Source organism: Anolis sagrei, chromosome 5 (genome assembly GCF_037176765.1).
Source record: "Anolis sagrei isolate rAnoSag1 chromosome 5, rAnoSag1.mat, whole genome shotgun sequence".
Lineage (NCBI taxonomy): Eukaryota > Metazoa > Chordata > Lepidosauria > Squamata > Dactyloidae > Anolis > Anolis sagrei.
Window position 1 is genome coordinate 37199491 of NC_090025.1, and position 27666 is coordinate 37227156.

A 27666-nucleotide genomic window follows, 5' to 3' on the forward strand; every position below is an offset into this window, starting at 1 on the left:
TTTTGCCACATTTTTTACCACATCTCTGAATCTTCAAGTGGATGGCAAGATAATAAAGATAAGTATTTTACTTCAGGATAGTTTGGCCAGCTAGCTGGCTGTAGAAGAGGTGAATATAATGTTACTTGCAAATGCAAAATCTATTCATTCTTCCCTTTTAATTTACTGCTCATTTGTAGAAGTTATCAGTTCAGTTATCCATCTTCTTCAGATAAACTCCTTTCTAGAATATAATTAATTTACTGAAGACTGGATATTTTTAAAGGATGTTACCTTTTGAAGTTCTTGCTTGGTAGGTCATAAATATGGGATGTATAGATTTCAATAATCACTTGAATGTTTCAAGTTTAAAAACTTTCCAGCTGGACTTAGTTGTTACTACATGTACAAAGGCTGTAGCCATGTATGATATGTCTGCTAAGCTTTGCAATATGGAGATTTTTATTTTTAGAATGAGAAATAGAGAAGGGAGTACAAAAATTAAACCCGACAGCTTTGTGACGGATGGGTTCGCCCAGTGTGAAACAAGTTGTGCCATGCATCTCTGAATATGTACTTAAGTGTTCACATGTAGTGTGTGAACAGGGGTTTACATAGCTTTGCCCATCTAGTACTGTGATAACTGATCAGCTGGATTGTTATAATTGTTGAACACTACTCACTGAAATTATTGAAATGCCTCTGAAGCAGAATTAAAGCAAGTTTGGAATGGTTTGAACCTGACATTGGATGAAAAGATTTTCAGATGGATATGACAAAATACTTCATCCTGTATTCTGGAATTCTGTAAGCAGTAGTCATGAGCCTGGTATTTGTGTCATCCATTTATTTTCTGTTTCTGTTTCGTACCGTCTATTCAGATGGCACAAAACGGTACACCCCCTCTGGTACGGAAATATCAGTAAAATGAAAGGAAAGCGGAAACAGTAACTGTTTGGTCGCCTGATTTTTGTCCCATAGGTAGAAATGGGCAGGCTTCCCACACTCCCTTTCCCCTCAGTTTTAGGGTTTCTTTGATCCTCAGGCTCTCTCCAGCATTCATTTGTGTTGTTAGAGTTGGTGGGATAAACCCCTGTCTCTGAATCCGGATAGGCAAAATTCAACTGTGATTCATTGATGCTAATTTTGCAGCCCTTGGTGCTTCTTCACGCTCCATTATCTTTTTTAAGGGGTAGCAAGCCCCCCCCCCCCGTACTTTTCAACACACAGTAACTTGGAAAGAAGCTCTCATGGAATCATAGACTTGGATGAGACCTTGTGGGTCATCCAGTCCAACCCCCTGCTAAGAAGCAGGAAAATCACGTTCTTTAAGAGTTTGTGTGTGTGGCCTGCAAACCCAAAGCACCCACGACTGCCAGGGCTGGTGGCCAAGCGCAGAGTGCCTAGTAAGAGAAAGCCTGAGGATCAGTGAAATGGTGAGACCTTCTTGCCCTAAAACAGAGGGGAACAGGAGTGTGGGAAGCCCTCCCTTGTTGGCCAATGGGACAAAAAAAAAGTTCATTTGGATGAAAGAACTCATTCAGAAAAGCCCCATTTTCGAAACTAGTGCTCAAAAATGAAAAAAGGAGCCATACAAATGAAACAAGCAGAAAGCACAAGACTAAGCAGTGCAATCCCCCCCCTATAAAACATTACTTAAAAAAACTTCCCCCAGAGTTGCAGTCACATACTCTTTGCACGATGTTACACAAGTAATGTGATAATAGGATGCCATCTATTTTAATGAAGAATCGTTTGATTGGAATTCTGCCATTTTGGGCATATATCCTTTAAATGTAGTTCAAGTTACTGGCAATACTGAGTTACTATATTTTTTCCCATTTTTCCGCCTACCTGCGAGACTGCATTTCTGTGTACGAACCCACATGATCTCTTCGATCATCTGGAGAGGCCCTGATCACGCTCCCACCTCCTTCGCAGGCGCGATTGGTGGGGATGAGGGAGAGGGCCTTCTCGGTGGTGGCCCCCCGACTCTGGAACTCACTTCCCAAGGACATCAGACATGCCCCAACTCTGGCAGTCTTTAGGAGGAGCCTGAAAATGTGGTTGTTCCAGTGTGCCTTCCCAGAATAAGGAAAACCCTCAGCAATATGCCCTCAAAATGCACTTTACCATTGATTTAGGAATGATTGCATTCTCTCCTTGAAAATTCTACCCCAGTTATACCCTACCTTGCCCATGTCCAGCATTATTTTTAATTTTAATCTATTACATTTGGCCCAGCCATTGGTTTTTAAATGCTTGTGTCTTACTGTTGATTTATTGTTTATTTTTGTTATGTGATTTATATTAATTATATTGCTTTGATTGTTTTGTTATTGCTTTTGTTTATTGATGTACTATGGGCTTAGCCTCATGTAAGCCGCACTGAGTCCCTTTGGGAGATGGTAGCAGGGTACAAATAAAGTATTATTATTATTATTATTATTATTATTATTATTATTCTCTCTCTCTCTCTCTCTCTCTCTCTCTCTCTCTCTCTCTCTCTCCCCATCTTGCTAATACAGAGCCTTGAGTTCTGAAACAGCTGTGCACAAAGTGCAATTCTGATTCCTCAAATATTTTGATAATCAAACACATTTTGATACCTACCATGGCCTCCTTCTCGTTCCCGATTAAAGATACAACCTTTCATCTGCTAAAACCTGAGATACCCAAAGTCTTTTCAAATATCACGTTTGATGTTGTGGTATACATGGTGAATAAAATCTCCATATCAGTTTCAAAAAGATATTCAGGAGACATTTCCTAACCAGTTACTATCAATGTAGAACAGGTTGTTCCGTGCATGTCAGAACAACACTGATAATATTTGGCACCAGAAACAAATGTATGCACTCTAATATTAGAGCTGTGATAACAGACAAGTTTGCATAGTGAATTGGATGTTTAGTAGCAGTCATTCATCTTTCTTTTGCTGATACTCATCCTCCCATTCTGTTAGAATGGATTCATGCATCGATCTGGCAGAAATGTGGGGAAGTTTTAAAGTAGGTAACTGCCCTTCAGTTTTCATAAAACCAGCATAAATTTATCAATATTCTGTGTAAAAATGAAAACTTTCAATGTGACTGGAAAAATTCTGGATCCATAATATGAAAAAGAAAAAGAAATCTTGTTTCTCTATATGCCTAAGGAGGACACGTGTCCACAGATACATTTGCTCAAAGGAATACTAATCTATAAATCATTTGGGAGTATTTAATATCTCATTATCTCTATATTCTGTTGAATCGGATAGTTCCATTGTACAATTTAGCACAATACAGATTTCACATGTGGTATCTAAACTAGTTTTCATACATGACATCTAAATTCAGGACTATCCCAAGCCTTCAGATTTCCTGAGAGTTGGGGATGACAACCTGTCAGGAGATGGTTATTTGGGGTGCCGATTCAAAAAATTGCATTGGATAAACCACCTGAGCTCTAGTTTCTAATACAGAACATATGCCATCCAGTAGTCCCCATCTGCTCACCCACAGACAATCTAGAGCTGATGTAGTAGTAGTAATCTTTTATGGGTAGTCAGCCTCTCCCCTCCCAACATCCTCATTGCCATGGCACTATAAGCGGGTTTTGCGAGACCAGTTGCTCTTGTGGTCCCACATGGTTTTGAGGCAACAGTGTAGTAATGGTGAGGCGTGGACCATATTTTTCTTCTTGCAGACCACTGGTGGTCCATGAACCACAGGTAGGAACCAGTGTTCAAATTAGTTAGAAGCTGAATAATTTTCTTAGGTTCAGCATGATCTCTGTAGTGTAGAATATCAATAAACTGTATTCATTAATCAAAGGATTTTGCATCCGAGCATTATGAAATTTCCTTTGTTTATAAATTACTTTTCTTTACAGGTGTGGAAAGATTACTGATTTGTATCTCTCAGGGCATTATGAAATTTCCTGTATTGCATTATGTTTACTTGAAGCAACAAGATAGTGTGCTGATTTCAAGGAACAAGTTAAAAGGATTCAGTTATATTCTGATTGCATTGGATTTAATAGGATGCAAGAGTTTTAAAATATATCTGTAACCATGTTAAGTTTTCTGGTTCAAAGTGTACTCAGTAGAATATTTGTTGAAGTTGTTAAATATTTCCAAATCAGTGCTATTTTGTATTTAATTTCATTATCTGTTTCTCATATGCAATGAAGTCCCTCTGTAACTTGGTCATTGTGTCTGAAGATTTTGGGAGCTGCTTTCAAAAAAAAAGCAACTTTTTGAGGCTGCCATGTTAAGAACATAAGGATTTTTTTTTTGTCTTAAATGAGACTATCACCTTTTTTCAGCAGTTTTTCTTATGGTGGCCAGCCAGAAGCATATATAGAGTCCACAGGAAGGAATTGTTATTGTGTGGCTTCAAGTTGTTTCTGATGTGTGGTAACTCTGTCACAGGGTTTTCTTGACAAAAGTTGTTCAGATGCCATTTGACTTTGCCTTGTTCCAAATGTGGGATAGTGTGATTTGCCAAAGGTCTTCCACTGCTTTCTGTTGGTAAGCAGGGATTCAAATGCTGTTCTCCAAAGTTATGGTCCAACACTCATACCATATTATGGTTCTTTAGGGAGCGAAGGAACCAGTATTTTCCTTATGAATTCATTTTGGAGTACTTTCAATGAAGCAATAATATCTTTGAACTAGATCTTGGTTAATTAATATATTTGAGCAACTTTATTTTTGTAGTTTCAATGACTGCTTTTCAAGTGGTTTTTGTTGCTATGTTTAATATGTTTTATTTTGTTCAGATTAATTTTTTTAATCTGTTGATGTTTTGAATTGTTTATATTGAAAGCTGCCTGAGATCCGGTGATAAAGGGCAAGAGACGTTCTTTAATAATAATTTTTCAAATAAACACAACCAATTGGCCATGCTTTAAAAAGAAGGTATTTTTCTGATTACTGATTATGACAGCATCATAATGTGTTTTCCAACTGAATCAATTTTGTTGTGGTGGCTGTGTGCATTCAAGTCAACTCTGACTTATAACAACCCAATCATAAGATTTTCCTGGCAAGAGTTATTTATATTTATTTATTGCAATTGCCTTCCCTTTACGCTGGGAGACAGGAACTTTCCCAAGCTCAGTATTAAAGATGCAAACGTGCTAAACTTTCCTAACGTGTGTCTCAATTTTAGCTGATTGAGAAACAGAAGAAATGGAATCCTGCTTGATTCAAGGGGAAAGGGAAGATATTCCATTACTTGCATCACATTGCTAACAAAGAAACTTAATAAAATGGGTACCAGAATATATCCTTGTCAACATCTATAAGATAACCAGCAATGATCTGAGAATTGTCATTAATGAAAGGAATCAGTGTTAAAGATGATATACTTGTTCTGGAGACAGGTCCTTTTTCTGAATGAAAAGCAGGAGCTAAAGGCATAAAAGGTTTTTGGAAAGTTCCTGTTGTTGTTGATGATATTATTATTATTATTTAATTGTGTGATAGCAAATGAAGCATTGGCCTATTGTGCTTTGGCTTTTATGAAATGTGCAATGCACCTAAGTGATTATATTGTCATTTTTCTCTCAAGTGTAATTTAAAAGTGACATTCAACACACTTAGCGGGTCTATAAAACTTGGGATTATGACTATAGGGATAGACATATAGTAGGACCAGACTGGAGGATTAAAGTGTCTTATGAAGAATTTGGGAACTATATGAACCCATCTTTTAGGACTGATACGAATATTTCAGGGGAAAATCCATCACCACCTTTAATGCTACAGTATCATTGAGAACCTTCTCTGGTGTCACTGGTTGCCACAAAGATAAAACCTGATTCATGAGTGTCAGGGTGGAGGAATATTGTTTTGGTTTTTGTTTTTTCCAAATCTGTTGCTAAGACAACTGTCACAAGTCTCACTCATTTTTTGTCTAATGTCATCTGTCCAAAGATCTTCCATTCTTTTTCACGATATGCAGCTTTCTTTGAAAAAGTAGACTCCTATTGAATAGTTAGTGAAGTAAAGGTAAAAGTTCCCTCTTGACATTAAGTCTAGTTGTGTCCGACTCGGGGGGGTGGGGGGTGGGGGTGTGCTCATCTCCATTTCTGAGCCGAAGAGTTGTCTGTAGATGCCTCCAAGGTCATGTGGCCGACATGACTGCATGGAGCGCTGTTACCTTCCTGCTGGAGTGATACCTATTGATCTACTCATTTGCATGTTTTCGAACTGCTAGGTTGGCAGAAGTTGGGGCTAACGGTGGGAGCTTACCCCACTCCCCAGATTCAGACTACCAACTTTTTGGTCAGCGAGTTCAGCAGCTCAGCAGTTTAACCCTCAGTCGTTCCTGCTTAGCTTTCTTGTTTGTCTAGTTAGAAGTGAGTTCTTAAACTTGGACTTCTTATTGTCCTCCATCCCTCGCTCAGAGAATTACATATAATTCTAATATCTTCATTACATTTTATAGAAAGCTTGGTTCTAGATTCAGTGGATTACTTTTAAAATACCCCATGACTGGAAAAATTTGGCTTAATTGGGCTAATGTCCAGGTGCAAATGAATCTATTGTGAGTATAGCATTACTTCATTTTCTTTATTTCTTCAGTGTGTTTCCTTCATTCACTAAAGTTTCATCACCTTCAGTGGTACTAAAGGGCCCCTTTTAAGGAAAAGTGATAAATGGGTGGAATCTCAACAATTACACTTCTCAAAAACCAAACCAAACAAATATATTTATTTCTTTGACAAACATAAGCTCAGTAGATATGGGGAATGCTGTGGCTATACTATTTGCATTCAGTACACCCCTTAACAAATTCCCCTTGGTATTCCTTCAGTCAGTGTTACTGACAGGTAGTTGTTGGATTAGTGGTTCATTATTATCCTAGACAGAAGTGGTAGAAGTATCACAGGGATATGCTATTCAACATATTTATTTTTGAATGAAAAAACAAAACAAAACAAAAAACAGATTGCGTACACATCAAGTTTGTAGATGACATTACACTAAGTGGAGTGGCTAATATCTCAGAAGAAATTATCAGGATTGAATAATTTCACCCAAACTAACAAAATGAATGACAGCAGGAGTAAAGTAAGATATTTTATTGAAGTAGGAAAAAATAGATGCTAAAATATAGAATGTATGACATATGACTTGTAAATAGTACCAGGTCTTAGTAGACTACAATCAAAACATGAGTCAACAGTGTGACAACAGGGCCAAAAAAGCCAATATTATTTTAGGCTGCATCAAGAGAACTAGTTGTACTAGAAGCAGGATGTAGAACATGGCTTGTTCAGTTCTTTACTGGATTACACTGTTCAGTTCTGGACATCATAATTTAAGAAGGATGTTGATAAGCCTAGGATATTTTTAGATGGTAATGGAGATGACAATGGCTCTAGGAGGAAAGGGGATCAATAAAGTTGGGTTATGTTTAGCCTGGAGAAAAAATGGAGTTTACATTATAGCCATTTAAAAATATTTGAAGAGCTGTAAGGGACTTGGTGCTTTGCCAGAAGATAGGACCCAACCCAAAAGATTTAAATGATAAGAAGTTCTTACAAAGAATTCACAATGTTAAGAACTTTTGTTTACATTTGGAAAGACTCCCACAGAACCATCTCTACAGTCTGTTAGGTTTCCTGGACATCACCTTCTGAATATCCGTGCTGGCAGGAAATGCTGATCATCATATTATATAATATAATTATATCCTTGTATTTAGGAGAGTCTAGGTGGCATCAGCGGCTGGGTATTAGGCTAGAGCCCTGAAGTGCAGGAGTTCGTATCCTGCTTACTCTGCAGCCACTGGACGTCCCTTGTCAATTTTGCGACCGTAGTGGTGCAGCGGGTAAAACTGCTAAGCTACAGAACTTGCTGAATGCAAGGTCAGCGATTAGAATCTACAGACAGGACGAGCTTCCATTGTTAACCCCAGCTTCTGCCAACCTAGCAGTTCAAAAACATGCAAATGTGAGTAGTTCAATAGGTTTTGCTTCTGCGGGAAGGTAATGGCGCACCATGCATACATGATCTTGGAAGCGTCTATGGACAACACCGGCTCTTCAGCTTAGAAATGGAAATGAGCACCACCCCCGAGTCAGACATGACTAGACTTAATGTCAAGGGGAAACCTTTAACTTTACAGTTACCTTGTATTTACACCGATGTTAGACTAAAATGAAGCCGGGGTAAGTGCCAATGGAGAAATAATAAGCTATTTCAGTTCAGTAACACAGCCCAACAACAACATGTTTGATTTCTTGGTTTTTGACCTGCTTCTAGGGTTCTTTGGCGTGTTGCATTGCATAGATCACATCAGGTCTAGTTTCTCAGATATGATTTTCTATGGGCAAACAGATGGTAACTGGTAGATGGCATAAGTTCTGTATCTAGAGCTGATAGGGGAAATTTGACATTATTTTTGGACTAACATTTGGGGCACCAAAATGCGTTTTGGCCAGTATAAGAAATGTCATCTTTTCTGGTGAAGTAGAGGATGTGCAGTTACTTTTTAAAAAAAGTATCCCGTCAACTGTAGTTTCTGTACAGCAAGTAAAAATAAGTTTCTTCTTAAAACACACATTTTCCTTTTTTGGAATGTCCCTACTTGAAATCAAGGACATATGCAAGTTCTTAGATAAGCAGAAGCAGGATGTGGAAAAGCAAATTGTTGCCTTTGTTGAAGGAAAATAAACAAGACAGTTCCTTTACACCACCTTGTCAAAGAATTACATGGTTTTTATTGTTCAAACCATACCCTTATGATGGGATTGTTGTAACATATTGCAGAAATATACAATGTAACTTGAGCGTTGGCCATATTTTGCAAATTTTTCAGTCTTTTTTGTTAATTTTCATGACAGTTTCGTTAATTTGTTACATAGATATAGCAGAGTTTTAAAAACATGGTTTCCTGACATTTCAGAATCTTATTACCAGATGAATCTGTAAACACACATGGACAACATATTTAAGTTTTTGGCAAAATAATATTGCCAGTCCTTACTGATTATAGTGCTGTGCTTTCTTCTAGTGTTTATTTTAATTATGAAGAAATTGTAGATTCTTAACTCAAAAAATAGTGTGTAGCCTAGCCAAAAAGTATAAGCATTTGTTAAACATATTTCAGCATATTTTGTGTACTTGTATTTCTCTGCTTTTGTTCATCTTCCAAATGTTTTGTAACAGGAACCCTTTAATTAATTTCTTACCCAGGCTGCACTCGCACAGTGTGTCACAGGACATCCATGCAACATAATCTGTTGTTGTTTGCCATCAAGACAGCTTTGATGGTGAATGGGAGACCTTGAAGAGATTCCCTTATTAATAGCCCTCCTTACATCTTGTAGACTAGGCATAGGCAAACTTCAGCCTTCCAGGTGTTTTGGACTTCAACTCCCAGAATTCCTGACAGAATTCCAGAATTCCTTTAATGAACATCTTGTTGTGACCATCCAACTGTTGCTTAAATAACTCCTCCAAAAAGGCACCTTATTCCACAGCTGAGTAGCTCTGACTTTTGAAGAGCTGTTGAAAAATTATCATTATTAGGAGATTTCTCCTAGAGCTTCGCCAACACCTTCTTCTTTTGCCATTTTCATTATTGGCTCTCAGTCTGCAACCGAGGACTAAGCTATCAATCTTTTAGAGTTTTGAAGCCTGTTTCAAGACTTTTAATTACTTTTCTCTTTTCTAGACTAAATGTTTGCAGCTCTTACATGCATGTCTTGTGGGACCTGGTTATTACAGGGAGTAGTAGAGACCTCTTACTTTCCTAATCATTTTTTTTATCCAGATTTATTCAGTTATCGGTGTTCTTAAAATGTGAAATCTGAAAATGGACACAATACTGCCCCAGAAGAACAGTAACATAATGCAATTGTTACTATTAGTGGTTTGCACATATTTTCTCATATTGTAGTCTAAAATAGTTTATTTTGACAGGATGAAAATAATACAATTATCTTGATATTGCAGATGATAATTTATAACCTTTGAAAAGGGACAACATCCTCCTCCTCCTCTTCTTCTTCTTCTGCTCCTGTTAATACATCTGATTCCTGCCCATGGGAGCAGTTGACAACATTGTATTTCTGTACTTGATATGTTAATATTTAACTATTTTATCCTGATGAGTGAGGGTAAATTATTTGCACAATTTCCTCACTAGACACATATTTTTGTGCCATTCTTGTCTAGTCTTCATACGTCCTGAACTGTCAAGAAATTATTCTGCGCAGAAATACATTTTTGAGCACATTAATTGTGGAATTTTGTGCAATCTTGCATTGGCAACAATAATCATATACAGAAAAGCTGTAAGACTTATTTTTGGGTCCTGAATTTCTGTTTTTTAACAAGATTTTTATGATGTAAGATTGCTGTGTTTTATGTAAAACAACCAATTGTCTTGCTGAAAAAACCCATATTGCTGCCTGGAAATAGTATTTGTTTCTTTACGTGACCCCTTAATTCTCACATTAAAAAACACATATAGTTTTGCAGATAATAATTTACTAAAATACGTTTGTGTGAATACCAGACAGATGCCGCACATAATTTGTACTATTGTATTCTTCCTCTTTACTGGGTTTCCTGTGTTCAGGAAACCCATCTTTCAACCAGGAGTTGAATAATGATACAAGTTCTTTTCATCCCTCTCTTGTATATAGGAGCCGCGGAGGTGCAATGGGTTAACCCTTGTGCCGGCTGAACCGCTGACCTGAAGGTCAGTGGTTCAAATCTATGAGACGGGGTGAGCTCCCGTCTGTCAGCTCCAGCTTCAAATGTGGGGACATGAGAGAAGCCTCCCACAGGATGGTAAAACATTTGGGTATCTCTTGGGAAACATCTCTGCAGATGGCCAATTCTCTCACACCAGAAGTAACTTGCAGTTTCTTAAGTCGCTTCTGATACAATGTGTGTGTGTGTGTGTGTGTGTGTGTATGTATATATATATATATATATATATATATGGAGAGAGAGAGCCTTAAGGTATGTTGCTGACCCTCTCATAAAACACTTCTGCTAGTATGTGGTCCCACTGCAAACATGTTTCTAGACTCCTAAGATTGTTTCAAATCATTTTCACATGGAGCTGAGGTTAAACATTATTTCTTTTGGCTTGTCCCTTCGGCAGCCGTCACCACTTCCTTCTTAGTCTGCACAGGACAGGGGGATGCTCAAATTCCTGGTCCTAAGCCCAGTGTTTAATTTGTACATTATTTAATTTCCTGCCCCTCAAATTGGAAGCAGTACTTCCAACAATGAAGCAGGCCTTTCAGTTTGTTTAAGAACTGTTTCGGTACTAATGGAATCATCAGTAAAAGATGCCGGCATGATTTGAGTGACTTAAGGTAGAACCAAACGAACAAAAATCAGGGTTGGACTTTCAGCAGAAAAGGTGTTAAAATTCATAGCCTGTCAGTTATGAATGGAGGCTTTTAAGAACATGAACAATTTTGTGTGCACAATGGTTAAAAGACCTGCCTTCTCTTACAGGGCAGAAGATTTGGGGGTGAATTTGGCACTTCTTACATTGCATTTGTAATCGCTTTTGGATTACAGTTTTTCCAGGAACTCAGTTTGAGGCATTTACACTTACAAGGTTTTTCAGTCAATCTGAAGGTTTCTCTGCTTTCCTACAATGAGGTGCATCTATACCATAAATAAATACTGAATATATTTGAAAAGTTTGCATGCAGTATGGTCAAGAAATTAATAATTAAGTCTTGTTTGGCAGTGACTACAAAATGGGAAGGATGTCTGCTTAGCAACCATGTGAAAACAAGGGAATGTTAATTTAAAGAAACAACAACAAAACCAGCATGCAATTACTGGAATGCTAAATTGCATGCAAACCTGAGAGCCTTGAAAGTTTTGCCCCAATAATGAGTAGTTCATGGTTTGAGGTACTTCCCTTGGCATCTGCTATCAATCACCAATAAGATCATTTTTGGTGTTGTGTGTCTCCAAGTCACTTCTGACTCATGGCAACCCCCTGATGGGGTTTTCTTGGCAGAATTTGTTCAAGGGGGGGGGGGTTGCCCCTGCTCTCCTCTGAGGCTGAATGTGAATTGCTCAAGGTAACCCAGATAATATGAGATATTATGTTATCCTAAATTAAGATAAAATCAGGATAATGCAACACTTTCAGAAAAAGCAGTTCATTTCTGAGATCTGCCTGGTGCCAGCCCCTTCCTTGGCTGTTGTCAAAACTGTCCACTTCTATGATGAACTAAGGGGATGAATTAGTTATTAATCTGTTGTTGAAGGCTTTCATGACTGGAATCACTGGGTTGATGTGAGTTTTCCTCGCTGTATGACCATTTTCTAGAAATATTATCTCCTGACAATTCACCCACATCTATGGCAGGCATCCCCAGAGGTTGTAAGGTATGTTGGAAACTGGGTAAATGAGGTTTATATATCTGTGGGATGTTTTGGGTGGTACAGAGAACTCTTGTCTGTTGGAAGCAAGTGTGAATGTTGGAATTTGCCATCTTGATTAGCATTGAATAGCCTTGCAGCTTCCAAGCCTGGCTGCTTCCTGCCTAGAGGGTCATTTGTTGAGAGATGTTAGCTGCCCTGATTGTTTCATGCTTGGAGTTCCTCTATTTTCTGAGTGTTCTTTATTTACTCTCCTGATTTTGGAGTTTTTAAAATATAGGTAGCCAGATTTTGTTCATTTTCATGGTTTCCTCCTATCTGTTGAAATTGTCCACATGTCTGTGGATTTCAATGGCTTCTCTGTGTAGTCTGACATGGTGGTTCTTAGAGTGGCAGGAAGCAGCCAGGCAAGGCTATTCAATGTGAATCGAGCTGGCCAGTTCTTTGTCCCACCCTGGACAGGTCCACAGATATATAAACCCCACTTGCCTAGTTTCCAACAGACCTCACAACTTCTGATGCCTGCCATAAATGTGGGTGAAACATCAGGAGAGAATGTTTCTGGAATATGGCCATACAGCCCAGAGAATTCACAGCAACCCAGTTATTAATCTCCTTACAGCTCCATACTTCCCTACTTATTTTACTGTTTTAGAAAAAGGGTTAATACCTAAGGCCCTTCCCTGATTATCCTACCCAAGAAGCAAGGTTCCAGTGACAGTATATAGCTTTTGATTTAGCTCTCTGAACAGTGGATTTTTCCAAGCATGGTCTCTATCTCAGTGTGAAGAAAAGGATTGTAAGCACCATGATTTACAAAGAAGGTGGCCCATACGAACAAAAAATCATGTCGGTACTAATAGGCTAGACTGCTCTTCATATCCAGAGAACTACAGCACTTCCTTGCCTCATAAAATCCATAATTCAGATAAGCCATTGGTCTGTGTATCCATCTTTATCATTTCTGTCTAAGTATATGTAGAGCTATTGGATGAAGCAAGTCAAAAGAAACTCTGAGGCTTGATCCTCTTGATCCTTTCAAAAATGTTGTCAAGTCCCTTTAGCACAGAGATAACACAAATGTCATACAGTGTTGGAAATATACTGATACTATTTCTCTCTAACTTGTATATCTTGGACATAGTAGGGGACTCAAAAGCAAAAATGAGAAGTTGTTGAAGGCTTTCATGGCCAGAATCACTGAGTTACTGTGAGTCTATTGGGCTGTATGGCCATGTTCCAGTAGCATTTCCTCCTGACATTTGGCCTGCATCTGTGGCTGGCATCTTCAGAAGTCTGTTGGAGGTGAGGCAAGTGAAGTGTATTTATATCTTCACAGAGAAGCTATTGAAATCCACAAGCACTTGAACAATTTCAACAGAAAGGATGAAACCATGAAAATGGACAAAATCTGGTTACCAGTATTAAAACAGCAGAATCAAGACAGTAAATAAGGAAAATCGCTCAATATCAGGGGAACTCCAGACATAAAACAATCAAGTGCCATATTCATACTTGCTTGAAACAGGCAAGGATTTTTTTCTCCCACCCTGGACATTCCCCTATATATATCCATCCATACACACACACACACACACACTTCACTTGCCTCACCTCCAACAGACTTCTGAAGATGCCAGCCACAGATGCAGGGTTTTTTTATCATGTCAGAAGCGACTTGAGAAACTGCAAGTTGCTTCTGGTGTGAGAGAATTAGCGTCTGCAGAGACATTGTCCATGGGATGCCCAGATGTGTTACCATCCTGCAGGAGTCTTCTTTCATGTCCCTGCATGGGAAGCTGAAGCTGACAGATGGGAGCTCACCCTGTCTCATGGATTCAAACCGCTGACTTCAGGTCAGCAGTTCAGCCGGCACAATGGTTTAACCCATTTCACCACAGCAGCTCCTACAGATGTAGTTGAAATGTCAGGAGAGAAAGCTGTTGGAACATGTCCATTCAACCCGAAAAACTCACAGCAACCCCAAAATTAGAAGGTCTTGCTAACATATGGATATGTTAGTGTTCGAATACAGATACCAAACTTTTGTGTTTTAAATCTATATTTCGCATTCTTAAGTAGCCACCTGATGGGGATTCCTTGCTAAGTCCTATATGAAAGAACACACAGAAATTGTCTCACAGTAATGGGATTTATTTTCAGTGATTTACCTCCTATCTGTTGAAATTGCCCCCATGTCTGTGGATTTCAATGGCTTCTCTGTGTAGTTTGATATGGTGGTTGTTAGAGTGGCAGGAAGCAGCCAGGCTTTGAAGGTGCAAGGCTATTCAATACGAATCGAGCTGGCCAGTTGCAGCACCCTGGACAGGTCAACATATATATAAACCCCACTTGCCTAGTTTCCAACAAACATCACAACTTCTGAGAATGCCTGCCATAGATATGGGCTTTAATAATATTGTCACTTTGAGAATGTCTGAGTTCCTGCTCATGTATAAGTTGGCTTTAGAAATGTACTATGTAGTTTTATTGTGGCTGCAGTAGATGACTGATCATTTCTTGTTACAAGGATTTAACAATGTTCAAAAGTTGTCACTTTCAGCTCTTTGAGGCAACATAATAGATTTTGGCAAATTGATTTGGAGTTATGCAATCTCTTTGCTTTTCAACTTTCCAGAAAGTAGATTGGACACTTGCCTGTATCTGGCAACTGTTATGAGTTGCTTGGACAAAGATATGCACACTATGACCTTCCATAGAGATCTCTGGAAACTAGACATAGTTTGGAAATCTTTAAAGCTGCCAAGTACTGTGTTTGCTTGGGCATCTTTATAGGTCCCTTTGGGACTTTGTTCCCATCCTATATCTGTGCATTTCATTTTTATTGCCAAATGTAGCATTGTACATTTCTCCCTTTTGAAATTAATTTTGTTGGATTTGCCCAGCTCTCTAACCTGTTATGGTCATTTTGGATTCTGATCCCATCTTCTGGAGTATGAGCTCTCCCTCCCAATTTAGTGTCATCTTCCAATTTGCTAAACAAGCCTTCTATTCTGTCCTCCAAGCCATTGATAAAGATGTTGAATAGTACTGAGCTTTTTCCCAGGTTTTAAATATGTCTATTTATACTATAAATGATATTAGAGTTATTTTATAGAATCTTTCTCGATAGCAAATACTTCTAAGGGCAGTTTCCAGAAACGAGGCTTAGCCTTGTACTGAAGTGTACATATGTAGGTTATCTTTCACAAATATAGCTGAAACTAGGACTTGGCAGAGAATGTTGTTTAAAAATATTCGGTCCCAGCATGTGCAAACTCGTTTTTGTTTCAGAGCTCTTTTGTTAAAGGTGCAGTCCTGCCATGCCTTTGCCAGAATGATGGGATCTGTATCAAATCCTTATGTTTGGAAAGCAACTTTGTTTGGATCTTTTACTTACAAATGTTAGACTGGAATTTACATTTAATATATTGCTTGGAAGAGTTACCATGCCTAGATTTTTTTAAAAAAATCACAAGCAGAAGAAAGGGAAACTGAACTTATAGTGAGATTCAGCACATGCCCTGTGGGTGTTAACTCTTATCAGGATGACTAGGAATCAGCATAGTTTTTCTAAAAGACCCTTTGTGTGCAGAGTAGAAGGATTTTGACATAACTCCATAAAACCCCAAAACAAATAATCTCCTCTGTTGATTGTTGAGTCGATGTGTTAATTCTTGGAGCACAGTTCATCTTTCTTCTTCTTAGCTCTGCCTGTGCAAACATAAGAAAAATAAATGATAAGCATAAGTCGAGATAAACAAGTGTCCTGCGCATGTTTGATGAGCATGCAAACAAATACAAAGGAATCCTAAAAACATTAAGTGTATTAGACTTTTGAGATTATTGACTTGTCAATATTTTCATGAATACATGTAGCCTCCTTAGTTGCAGCTTCAGGGTGCAAATTGTTGTGTTTTGTTGATATTTTTTCAGTATTTCAAGTACTTCAGGTTCTACTTGAAATTTTGAAGTGCTCTGGAATTAGGATTTATTTTTCCTCTTCATTTCAAAGATTTTGACATAATGATATTTGTTGTTTTTCTCTTTTCATATGCAATGGTGTGTGCTTAGTGCTTGTGCCCTTAAAACAATATTGCATTCACCTTTTACATATGGGGAGCTGAGGGAAAAAGAGATAGTGACTTCATATAGGCAGCATAGAGTGCATGCTCAATAGTTTTGTGACATGAGTATGAGTCATCAAAGGAAGACAAGATATATATGTGGCCTACTTTTAATGACATGTTATGTTTCATCCAAACCTTTAAACCATCGTTCCTCAACCTGGGGGTCGGTACCCCTGGGGGGGGGGATCATGAGGGGATGTCAGAGGGGTTGCCAAGAACTGTCAGAAAACACAGTATTTTCTGTTGGTCATAAGGGTTCTGTGTGGGAACTTTGGTTCAATTCTATCGTTGATGAGGTTCAGAATACTCTTTGATTGTAGGTGAACTAGAAAACCCAGGAATTACAACTCCCAAATGTCAAGATCTGTTTTCCCCAAACTCCACCAGTGTTCACATTTGGCCATATTGAATATTTGTGCGAAGTTTGGTCTAGATCAGGGGTCCTCAAACTAAGGCCCGGGGGCCAGATGCGGCCCTCCAAGGTCATTTACCCGGCCCTTGCTCAGGCTCAACCTAAGTCTGAAACAACTTGAAAGCACACAACAACAATCCTATCTCATCAGCCAAAAGCAGGCCCACACTTTCCACTCAAATACTAATAAGTTTATATTTGTTAAAATTGTTCTTCATTTAATTATTCTATTGTTTTTAAGTGTTTTTGTAACTACAAATAAGATGTGTGCAGTGTGCATAAGAATTCATTCATGTTTTGTTTTGTTTTCAAATTATAATCCGGCCCTCCAACAGTTTGAGGGGCTGTGACCTGGCCCTCGGTTTAAAAAGTTTGTGGACCCCTGGTCTAGATCCATCATTGTTTGAGTCCACAGTACTCTCTGGATGTAGGTGAACTACAACTCCAAAACTCAAGGTCAGCGCCCACCAAACCCTTCCTGTATTTTCTGTTGGTCATGGGAGTTCTTTATGCCAAGTTTGGTTCATTCCATCATTGGTGGAGTTCAGATTGCTCTTTGATTGTAAGTGAACTATAAATCCGAGCAACTATAACTACCAAATGACAAAATTAATCCCTCCCCAACCCCACCAGTATTCAAATTTGGGCACATCAGGTATTTGTTCCCAATTTGGTCCAGTGAATGAAAATACATCTTGCATATCAGATATTTACACTACGATTCATAACAGTAGCAACATTACAGTTATGAAGTAGCAACGAAAATATTTTTATGGTTGGGAGTCACCACAACAGTAGGAACTGTATTCAAGGGCCACTGCATTAGAAAGGTTGAGAAACACTGCTTTAAACTTAATTAAGATGCCATCTACATTCACATCTTAAGAACTCCAATCTAAAACAAATGAGGAAAAATAGACAATGCTTGTTTATGTTCAGAAACTAAAGGCTTATTATGGAGGTTGTAGTACAGCATATTTGGAGGACACTAAGTCAGGAAAAGGTGAGCTAAAGTATTCTGCAAAACAGAGTACATGCATCTCTTAAGCTTCAGATTATTTCCAGAATATTTTGATATTTTTCTTGTGGGGATATCACTCTGGTTGTTTAGAGTCCCCTTTCCAGTCTCTGCTTTTTTCAATGTGTGAACCAACCCTGATTTGCAGATATATGTGCAGCTCTTCAAGAAACCGATGACTGCAGGAACCAACATTCCAAGTGTTAAGATCTTCTTAAAATCAATTTAGTAAAATGCAAACAAGAGATATAATATGGGAAGCTAGAGGTGGCAGCAGAGAGATGTGTTGGGTCATAAGTTACAATTTTTGGCCACCTGCTTCCTTATCCAGAAGAACATGGTGGCCTTAAATCGCCTATCTTTTCTATTGACTTTCTAGCAATACCTTTTGACCCAATTTGTGATTAAAGCTATGTCCATGTGACTGGTCTAGTAAGAGCTGGGAGGAAATGAGTAAGTACCTTTGTAGATTTGACTCTAGGGGTTTTCATCCCTTTTTAAAAGGCCTAATTCTGGAGTCTTTTCACAGTCCTTGTACTGAGTGGGAAAGCTGGTTCCTAAGAGGGGCACATACAGCAGGCGAGTGCAGACTCTCACAGGTAGCCGTCATCCGGGGAAAGCTCCACAATTTGCACTATTCACAGACCACCACAGGATGCCAATCTGCTTTGGGTTCCTAATCCCTTTCTCACACAGTCTCTTGTAGCCATCTACAGGGGTGGGAAAGCAAGCTTGAAAGAAAAGGGAAAGGAAAAGGAAGCACAATGAAAAAGACCAGCCTATCGGGCTGCCAGTGGCTTCACAGACAATCGGCACCAGCTGCAGCCCAATTAAATTCAATGGTTCACAGGTGTTCCCAGCAGACGGTGCATTAACCAAACCACTTTGGAGAGAGAAAAAATACCTAAGACTTGAACACAGAAGCTCATTTCCTCCTCCCGCTCCCTCCCCGCCCCAAGACTCTTTCAAGCCTTTTTGGAGCACTTCAAATACAAAGAAGCTGAAAAGGACTTTCAGCTCCTTTAGAAGAAAGTTACTGCATAAAACCACAATGGACCTGACTTAGGCGATCTGAATCAGCCATTCATTTCATCTGATTCATCCTGCCAGATGAATTGTCAGAGATTATCAGTCTACAGCTTTGGGAATGAAATAGTTCGTACCTGAGTGGGTTTCTCTCCAGGAAGCTATGACTGGTGGGCAGTGATTTTTCTTTTCTTCAGTTAGAATCCTTTCTCTAAACAATAATATTGAACTCTGATCAGAAGAACTAGTGTGCCTTCTGGGCAATCAGCAAAATGGGTGGCAGATTTCTCATTGATTTTCAAGACCAGGGCTCCAGCTCCATTGCATTGGAATTTCCACTGTTCTGTTCTGATGACAGTTTTGCAAGACGTGCTTATCCCATTGATATATCTAGTCCTAATTGTCACAGAGAAGGTGGGGTATTCATAGCAAAATCTGTTTCAGAGGCTGAGCAATGATAACATGGTTAGTGGTGATATCTTACTGTTTTAAATCCTATAATTTAGATCATTTTCATTCTACAACATAGTACTTTGGATATACGTAGGACTTCTGGACAGGGCCTAACAGCTAAGCCCAGCATTGCCACGTTGGAGTCCACAGAAGATGTCTGTCCATTTCTTGCAGAGATGGACAACCTTTGGTTCACCAGATATGTGTGTTCTGTAACTTCCACCATCACTCTCTATTTTGGCAAATGCTGGTGGGAATTACTATTTGGTAACATGATAAGTCCACCAGTTACCTTCTCCCGATCTGATCTACTGCTGTTCCATGTGTTTACAAGTCCACCAAGCAGTACATGTAGGCATGATATCCACCAAATATTGATCTAACCATGCAGTGCCAAGTTTGGCATGTCACAAGCAGATAGTAAGAACTGTTGCTGAAGAAGGACAAAATGCTCAATTTAGGTGAGCCTATTACATAGCATCACATATATGATGTACACACATGAATTATATTGTTAAAGACTTAAAGCCTTTGGCAGAAACTGAAAAACAGATGTACCTAATTTACCTTACTGTGATTTTTTTATTTGCTACCAGTTGCACCTGATGGGAGCATATGTTATCAAGCTTATTAGCTTATTATGTTTTGGAGAAGGGATACAGCATTGATGCACAAAATCTTCCACTCAAAATGCCTCTAAATTGCCCTTGAAAAGTAACTTAGAAAATAACTAGACAATATTACCCATCTCTTCTAAGGCTTCAAGAGAGGGGGAAAACACCAATCACTACATCTCTCCTCCTTTACTTTTTGAAATTTTACTGGGTTACAGGTAACTATATTCTTTGCAGCTCATAAACCCAACTCTACTTTTCAAGAGAATTACACAAACAAGTTTTTTTTCCCTATGGAGAAAATTTCATTGCTTTTTTTTTTAAAAAAAAAACAACACACCAATGTAGATAAGAGGGAAATATTTGTTTGGGAATTTGTGTTTAATATGTGATAATATGTGGCTGTTCTATGTGTTAAGCAGCAAACTATAGCTAGGGGTTATTTGTATGAGGATTGCATATTCGGTTTCTTTTTTCAAATGTCTTTGTGATATTGTAAAGGGCAAAAACATATTGCAACAGAGTGCTGATGAGAGCTAGCATCAATATTACAATAAGTTTAGATAGAGGTATAAATCTCTTAAACAGCTCCCAACTGACCGTGGTAGCCATCTGTATAATCTAGGCAGTGGAAGTCTCTTCAGCAAGTGAACAAACAAGGCAAATACACCAAATGGCTGACAAATGTATTTCAACTGACTCTTTCATTTCCACACATAAGGGTGCAGTCAGTATCAATCACTGTTTCCTCCCTTACATGAAAATCTTGGTCTCCCTGGACATTCCTCAGACGCTTTTCACCACAGTAATGTGTCTTTAGAATGACATTAACATGAAGCTGTTTCCGCTGTTTGAAGTCCAGAGAGCTTAAAAACATATCTCTGGCTTTAAGACATTAATCGGCTGCTTTTCCACACTTTTTCTTCTTTCCTCGCATGCACTTTGACTTTAAAAATGGTAAAGGGAGGGTTCTTAAACAAGAAATTTATTTATTTTATTTCTTTATTTCTAACATTTCTATCCCGACCTTCTCTAACCCTGAAGGGGGACTCAGGGCGGCTTACAAACTGACAACAATTTGATGTCACCAACATACAACAAATATGACAAACACTTTAAAACAATAAATAAAACACTAAGTTAAAGACAATTTAAAACAATTATTATCAAATCAAGTAGCCATTTCCAGTCCAATTCAACAACCAAAGACCCTATTTAGAGCCTGACCATAGTCTGTAGTCAATTCTTCAAACACTGTAAGTACTGTCAATCCTGCTGTCCAAATGCCTGGTCCCAGAACCATGATTTTAATTTCTTCCTAAAAGAAAGCAGGGAAGGAGCTGACCTAATTTCACTGGGGAGCGAGTTCCACAGGCAGAGGACTACCACCGAGAAGACCCTGTCCTTCTTCCCCACCAGCTGCGCAGTCAGAGGGGTCACCAAAGACCATCAGCAAACACATATTTCTCATGGTCTATGCCCTTTGGCATAGAAGGTTCAAGATATCTCTGCCTGTCCTTCTCTTCCTTTTTGTAAACCGATGGTGAATCCCCCCACAAAAATCCTCCTCCTCCTCTCTGGATGTAGGTGAACTACAAAACTCAAGATCAATGCCCACCAAACCCTTCCAGTATTTTCTCTTGGTCATGGGAATTCTGGGTGCCAATATAGGTTCAATTACATTGTTGGTGGAGTTCAGAATGCTCTTTAATTATAGGTGAACTATAAATCCCAGCGACTACAACTCCCAAATGTCATAGTCTATTTCCCCCCAACTCCAGTAGTGTTAACATTTGGGCATATTGAGTTTTCGTGCCAAGTTTGGTACAGATCCTCCACCAGTGTTCACATTTGGGCATATGGAGTATTCGTGCCAAGTTTAGTACATATTGAGTATTTGTGCCAAGTTTGGTACAGATCCATCATTGTTTGAGTCCATAGTGCTCTCTGGGTGTAGGTGAACTACAACTCCAAAATTCAGGGTCAATGCCCACCCAACCCTTCCAGTATTTTCTGCTGGTCATGGGAGTTCTGGGTGCCAAAATAGGGTCAACTCCATCGTTAGTGGAGTACGGAATGCTCTTTGATTGTAGGTGAACTATAAATCCCAGCAACCACAACTCCCACATTACAAAATCAATCCTCCCCCAACCCCGACAGTATTCAAACTTGGGCATGTTGGATATTTCTGCCAAATTTGGTCCAGTGAATGGAAATACATCCTGCATATCAGTTATTTACATTACAATTCATACCAGTAGCAAAATTACAGTTATGAAGTAGCAACAAAAATACTTTTATGGCTGGGGGTAACCACAACATAAGGAATTGTATTAAGGGGTTGCAGAATTAGGAAGGTTGAGAACCCTGATCAACATATTCAAGGTTTTCTCGACATGTAATGCTACAGTAACAAACATCAGAATGCAAATATATGTTGAAGAATTTTGAAAAAGTTGCATTGGGTATTCTTACATACACATTTCTGACGCAAAAGAATATTATGGGGAAATTCTGCCTTTTGTTGCTTCTTTCCTGAAGTATGTCAGATTCCCAGGATACAAAATGTTTCACTAATAGATAGTATGCTGTTTGTTTTAAAGGTTAGTAGTACTAACAACAACAAATGCAATAATAATACATGTAATAAGAATAATATTTTATCTTTTTTTCAGATAATTGCAGTGTGCAGAGAAGCTGCCCTACTTGCCCTTCAGGAGGATATTCAAGCCAAATGCATTATGGGACAGCATTTTGAACAAGCCTTGGCTATTGTGACCCCTAGAATTCCAGATTCGCTACAGAAGTTTTATTACGACTATCAGCAGAATAGTGGTTTGCATTCACTTTGAGAAATTGATTAATAATGGTTCAGCGTGCAGTACGACTTCAAGAGCTCTTCTAGGAGTTGAATAGCTTTTTTGTGTGTAGCAAAGACATTTATTTTTGTAAGTCAAATGCTTGAATTGAACTTTGCTGCAGGAGTTTTCTTAATAAAGAGCTTGAATAGCAGTTGGGAATTGTGTAAGCATGACAGAAATGGTTGAAACATTCTTTGCTACAATGGCATGTCATAATTTTACATCATTATTGTAATCTTGTCACTGGTGGCTTCATTTTAGTTTGATCTCTCTTTTCTTTAGAACATGAGTCCATTGGCTTCTTTTCAAATTATCTGTCATGTACTCTAAGCCATGTTCTAAGCCATCCAAACCACATAAACACATCTGCCATTCACTCAGTCCCCCCCTCCTCCAAATCCCAGCTTTCACATGGTCCAAATTTCCCCCTTGCCATTTTCAAAGCTGCCAAATGCCAGTTGATGTTTTAATTCAGCTATGCATCACAACCCCAAGACAGGTCAGTCACCACCAGCTCAAATCCTGTCAGTATTTATGGGATGTTACACAAAAAACACTGGTGTTTAATATTCTTTTGTCCACTTTGGAGGAAATCATTCTACAGTTTTGAAACCCAGTTTGTTTTAATCACTGTGAAAAAAATGTGTCAAGTTTAGAAGTAACTAATTACAAATAATATATTACTATGTAACCAATTCATTTTGCAACTATTATGGCCTGGGAAGCTACTTTGAAATGGGGATTCCCAATTTTATAGAGAGGTGCCACATAAGGAATGCTCTCCTCCTCTTCAGACTATCACTTTTCACATGGGAACAACAACCACCAGTGGATTTCAGCCCTTTTTGAGAACCTCTGAATTGATCAGTAAAATACAAAATTATTGCTAGAGCAACAAAATAAATAAATCAACAATAAACAGCAGAGCAATTCTTGAACCCAAGGAAGAGCGTTCCATAGTATTGGCTTTGTGACTATTTGTGTCAGAAGATGGGTGAGGCTATCTGAACATGTATTTTATGTTCAGTATGTGTTTTACTTGTACATGTAGAGTAGTGGTTCTCAAGCTGTGGGTCCCCAGATGTTTTGGCCTTCAACTCCCAGAAATCCTAACACCTGATAAACTGGCTGGGATTTCTGGGCGTTATAGGCCAAAACACCTTGGGACCCACAGGTTGAGAACCACTGATGTAGAAAGAAGTCTCTGAAACAGTATAGGGGCATCTAGCAAGAAGATGAGTAAACTGAGAAGGAAGATAGTGTCACAAATGGCCTTTTGTGGAAAGTAAGGCAATCTTTCTTCTCATGTATCAGAATAGCCCTTATAGAGTTACTTCAAAGGCTTCAAGTAATATTATGGAAGTGTTGTTGTTGTTGTTGTTGTTTATTCATTCAGTCACTCTTCATGACCTCGTGGACCAGCCCACACCAGAGCTTCCTGTCGGCCATGGCCACCCCCAGCTCCTTCAAGGTCAAACCAGTCACTTCAAGGATACCATCCATTCATCTTACCTTTGGTTGGCCCCTCTTCCTTTTTCCTTCCATTTTCCCTAGCATCATTGTCTTCTCCAAGCTTTCCTGTCTTCTCATTATGTGGCCAAAGTACTTCATCTTTGCCTCTAATATCCTTCCCTCCAATGAGCAGTCAGGCTTTATTTCCTGGAGTATGAACTGGTTTGATCTTCTTGCAGTCCAAGGCACTCTCAGAATTTTCCTCCAGCACCACAGTTCAAAAGCACCCATCTTCCTTCATTCAGCCTTCCTTATGGTACAGCTCCAATGGGAATACCGCTTTAACTATGCAGATCTTTGTTGCCAGAGTGATGACTCTACTCTTCACTATTTTGTCGAGGTTGGTCATTGCTCTCTTCCCAAGAAGTAAACATCTTCTGATTTCCTGGCTGCAGTCTGCGTCTGCAGTAATCTTTGCACCTAGAAATACAAAGTTTGTCACTGCCTCCACATTTTCTCCCTCTGTTTGCCAGTTCTCAATCACTCTGGTTGCCATAATCTTGGTTTTCTTTTATGTTTAAGTGCAACCCAGCTTTTGCACTTTCTTCTTTCACCTTGGTTAGAAGGCTGCTGTCCGTTGGACTAACTGCAGCTTCCAAGCAGTCTTCAAAGGCAAGCCCACGTAGAGTATGTTGCAGTAATCTATTTGGAATGTAACAAGAGCATGGACCACCATGGCAAAGTCAGACTACCCAAGTTACAGGCGCAACTGGCGCACAAGTTTTAGTTGTACAAAAGCTCCCCTGGCTACCGCCGAGACCAAATAACCTCATATGGTCTCCTTAGTATCCATGCATAGGAAGAAATAAAAGTGCAGTTTTAGTAACCAGCAGTGTAAAGAATCGTGGTAACATGCCAAGCGACAAAAAAACCCTAACTGCTGAAATTATGTAATTTTAACCAGTCTTTTAAAAAGGTGCAGATGCTTTTTGCCCTTGTATTTTAATGGCCATTTTGGGACCCAAAGGGCCTTTCTTGAGATAAAATAACCAAATGACAGGGTCTAGCTAATCATGGCGATTAACTAATGGCAATTTTTATGTATTATTTCGCTGAAAAATTGTTACCCAACCCCTTTCTGCTGCTCTTAACTGAATATGCGGATGTGTCAAATGATGACGAGCAGCAAAATTTGGACTGAAGTTGGATTTGGCCTCTTGAGCAGTATAAAAAATCCTTAACTATTTTAACCTTAACCATAGCTTTCATCTTTTGTCCATCCAATCTATGGAAGACCTACTAGTAAGCTTTCAAAAGTTGTTTCAGATGTTGCTGAACTTACAGTTCCCAACTGCTTCAACCAGTGGTTAGGGGTTAAGGGAACTTTCGTTTGTTATCATATGGCAGGCCACAAATTATCCATCCCGGTTTTAATCCTTTCATTTGTTCTCATGCTTCACATTGTTGCTTTTTTATATAAGAGATTAATTTATTTTACTTACTAATGCACACAAGTTGCTTCAGCTAAGCACCAAGACAGAGTTACTTTGGGCCAAGGAGCTCTGATGCCACCTAACAACTGGATACAGTTTATCACTATGTCACACTTATAATTTTTCCAGTAGAACTCAGAAACGATGCTTAGGAATTCATCCCTTCTTTTGCTTGCATAGGGTCTTGGTGTCTTGCCCCTACTTCATCCAACAGAGTTTAAAAATCAATGTTAAAAGATATCTGGTTGCTTTGTCAGGTTTGCTGGCACAAGGTTTGTTGGCCCTTCTCCTTAATGCACTCTCACATGCTTGTCCTTCTTTGATGGCTATTTTAGATTTATTACTCATCCTGGGCCTTAAGGATCAAGTCTAATCAGGTCTATTCCAGGTATCCAACTGCTGTATCCAAATTAGGAAAAATCTGTGCAGGAGAATGAGTCATTCAACAGAGATTGTATTTCTCAAAAGATTTTTAGACCTTTTTCTTCCAAAGGTGTTATGAAACATGCTAACCTGAAAAAAACCTGATTGAATTGGAGCATCAGTGGAACATGCAGGACTACCTCGAAGTTATAAAAATTGTGCCAAAGTTGTTTCCAGATTTTACAATTTTATAATATTTCCTTGTCTCCACAAGAAAAGGAGGTATATGAGTGTTCATACAGTATTTTACCTTTAGTTTACATACATTTTTTTCAAAATGTGCACAGTAAAAACAACAGAGAGTACCAGATATTTTAAAAAGTCAACAACAAATGATACAAGATTTAGAAAATACCTTTAAAAGAAGTATAAGACACCATAAAGTTTAACCAATTTACTAAAAAAAAATTGGAAGGAGTTTGAAAGCCAAATAAAACAACACTATTCTAACAAGTCACCAGAAAGTCTGCAGTTTTGTTGTTGCTTGTCATGCTTTCAGTGGTAAAGATGTTCCTCAGCTTGGTGTCACAACTGACAATATGGAATTTTGGATACTTCCCAAACAGATTTCTCATATATCTTTGTGCAGATCTGTTTTATTTAAACTCACTTGCATCTTCATTTCCTCCAGGCTTTCTTCTTAGATCTTATATTCCGAATCCATCATAATCTAGAATAGGCTTCTGGGAAACTGGGCAAATACTCATTTTTCAAGCACAGTGCTTTGTTTTGTGTGTGTATTTGTGTATGATGTTGGAGGAAAATTCTGAGAGTTCCTTAAATCGCAAGAAGATCAAACCAGTCCATTCTACAGGAAATAATGTCCGAATTCTCACAAGAGGGATGGATATTAGAGGTAGAGATGAAAAACTTTGGCCACATAATGAGAAGACAGGAAGCCTGGAGAAGATAATGATGCTGGGGAAAAGGAAGTAAAGAAGAAGAGGGACTGACCAAGGTCAAGATGGGTGGATGGTATCATTGAAGTGACTGGCTTGACCTTGAAGGAGGTGGGAGTGGTGATGGCCAACAAGGAGCGCTGATGTGGGCTGGTCCATGAAGTCACAAAGAGTTGGAAGTGACTGACTGAATGAATAAACAACAAATGGACCTCATTGATTTCAACCTGTGTTTGGAGTATTCCTTTAAAAAAAAAGAAACAACTTAAATTGTCATTCAACATTACCTGAAGCCACAAAAAGTAATGTTACTGTATTATTTTCTACTGTCAAGTTTCTCTTATTGTTAGTTTGTTGCTGTATGCCTTCAAGTCATTTCCAATTTATGGCAAACTTATCACTAGGCTTTCTGGGGATGAAAATATGTGACTTTCCCAGGGTCAACTAGTGGTTTCCATGGCTATGGGGGAATTGAACACTGGTCTCCGGAGTAGTCATGGCACCATGTTGGCACTCTTACTGTTACATCTGTGCCA

At 38.8% G+C, this 27666-nt stretch overlaps 1 protein-coding gene across 1 annotated transcript in view; it reads left to right on the plus strand.

Annotated features, from left to right (window-relative positions):
• Positions 1-23014, plus strand: part of AFG2A (AFG2 AAA ATPase homolog A) — a 202782-nt gene extending 179768 nt beyond the window's left edge. Inside the window, exon 16 of the mRNA XM_060778966.2 lies at positions 22678-23014. Coding sequence (XP_060634949.2) covers positions 22678-22854 — 177 coding nt within the window. The 3' untranslated portion in view covers positions 22855-23014. The remainder of the gene's footprint in view (positions 1-22677) is intronic.
• The last annotated feature ends 4652 nt before the right edge of the window (positions 23015-27666 follow it).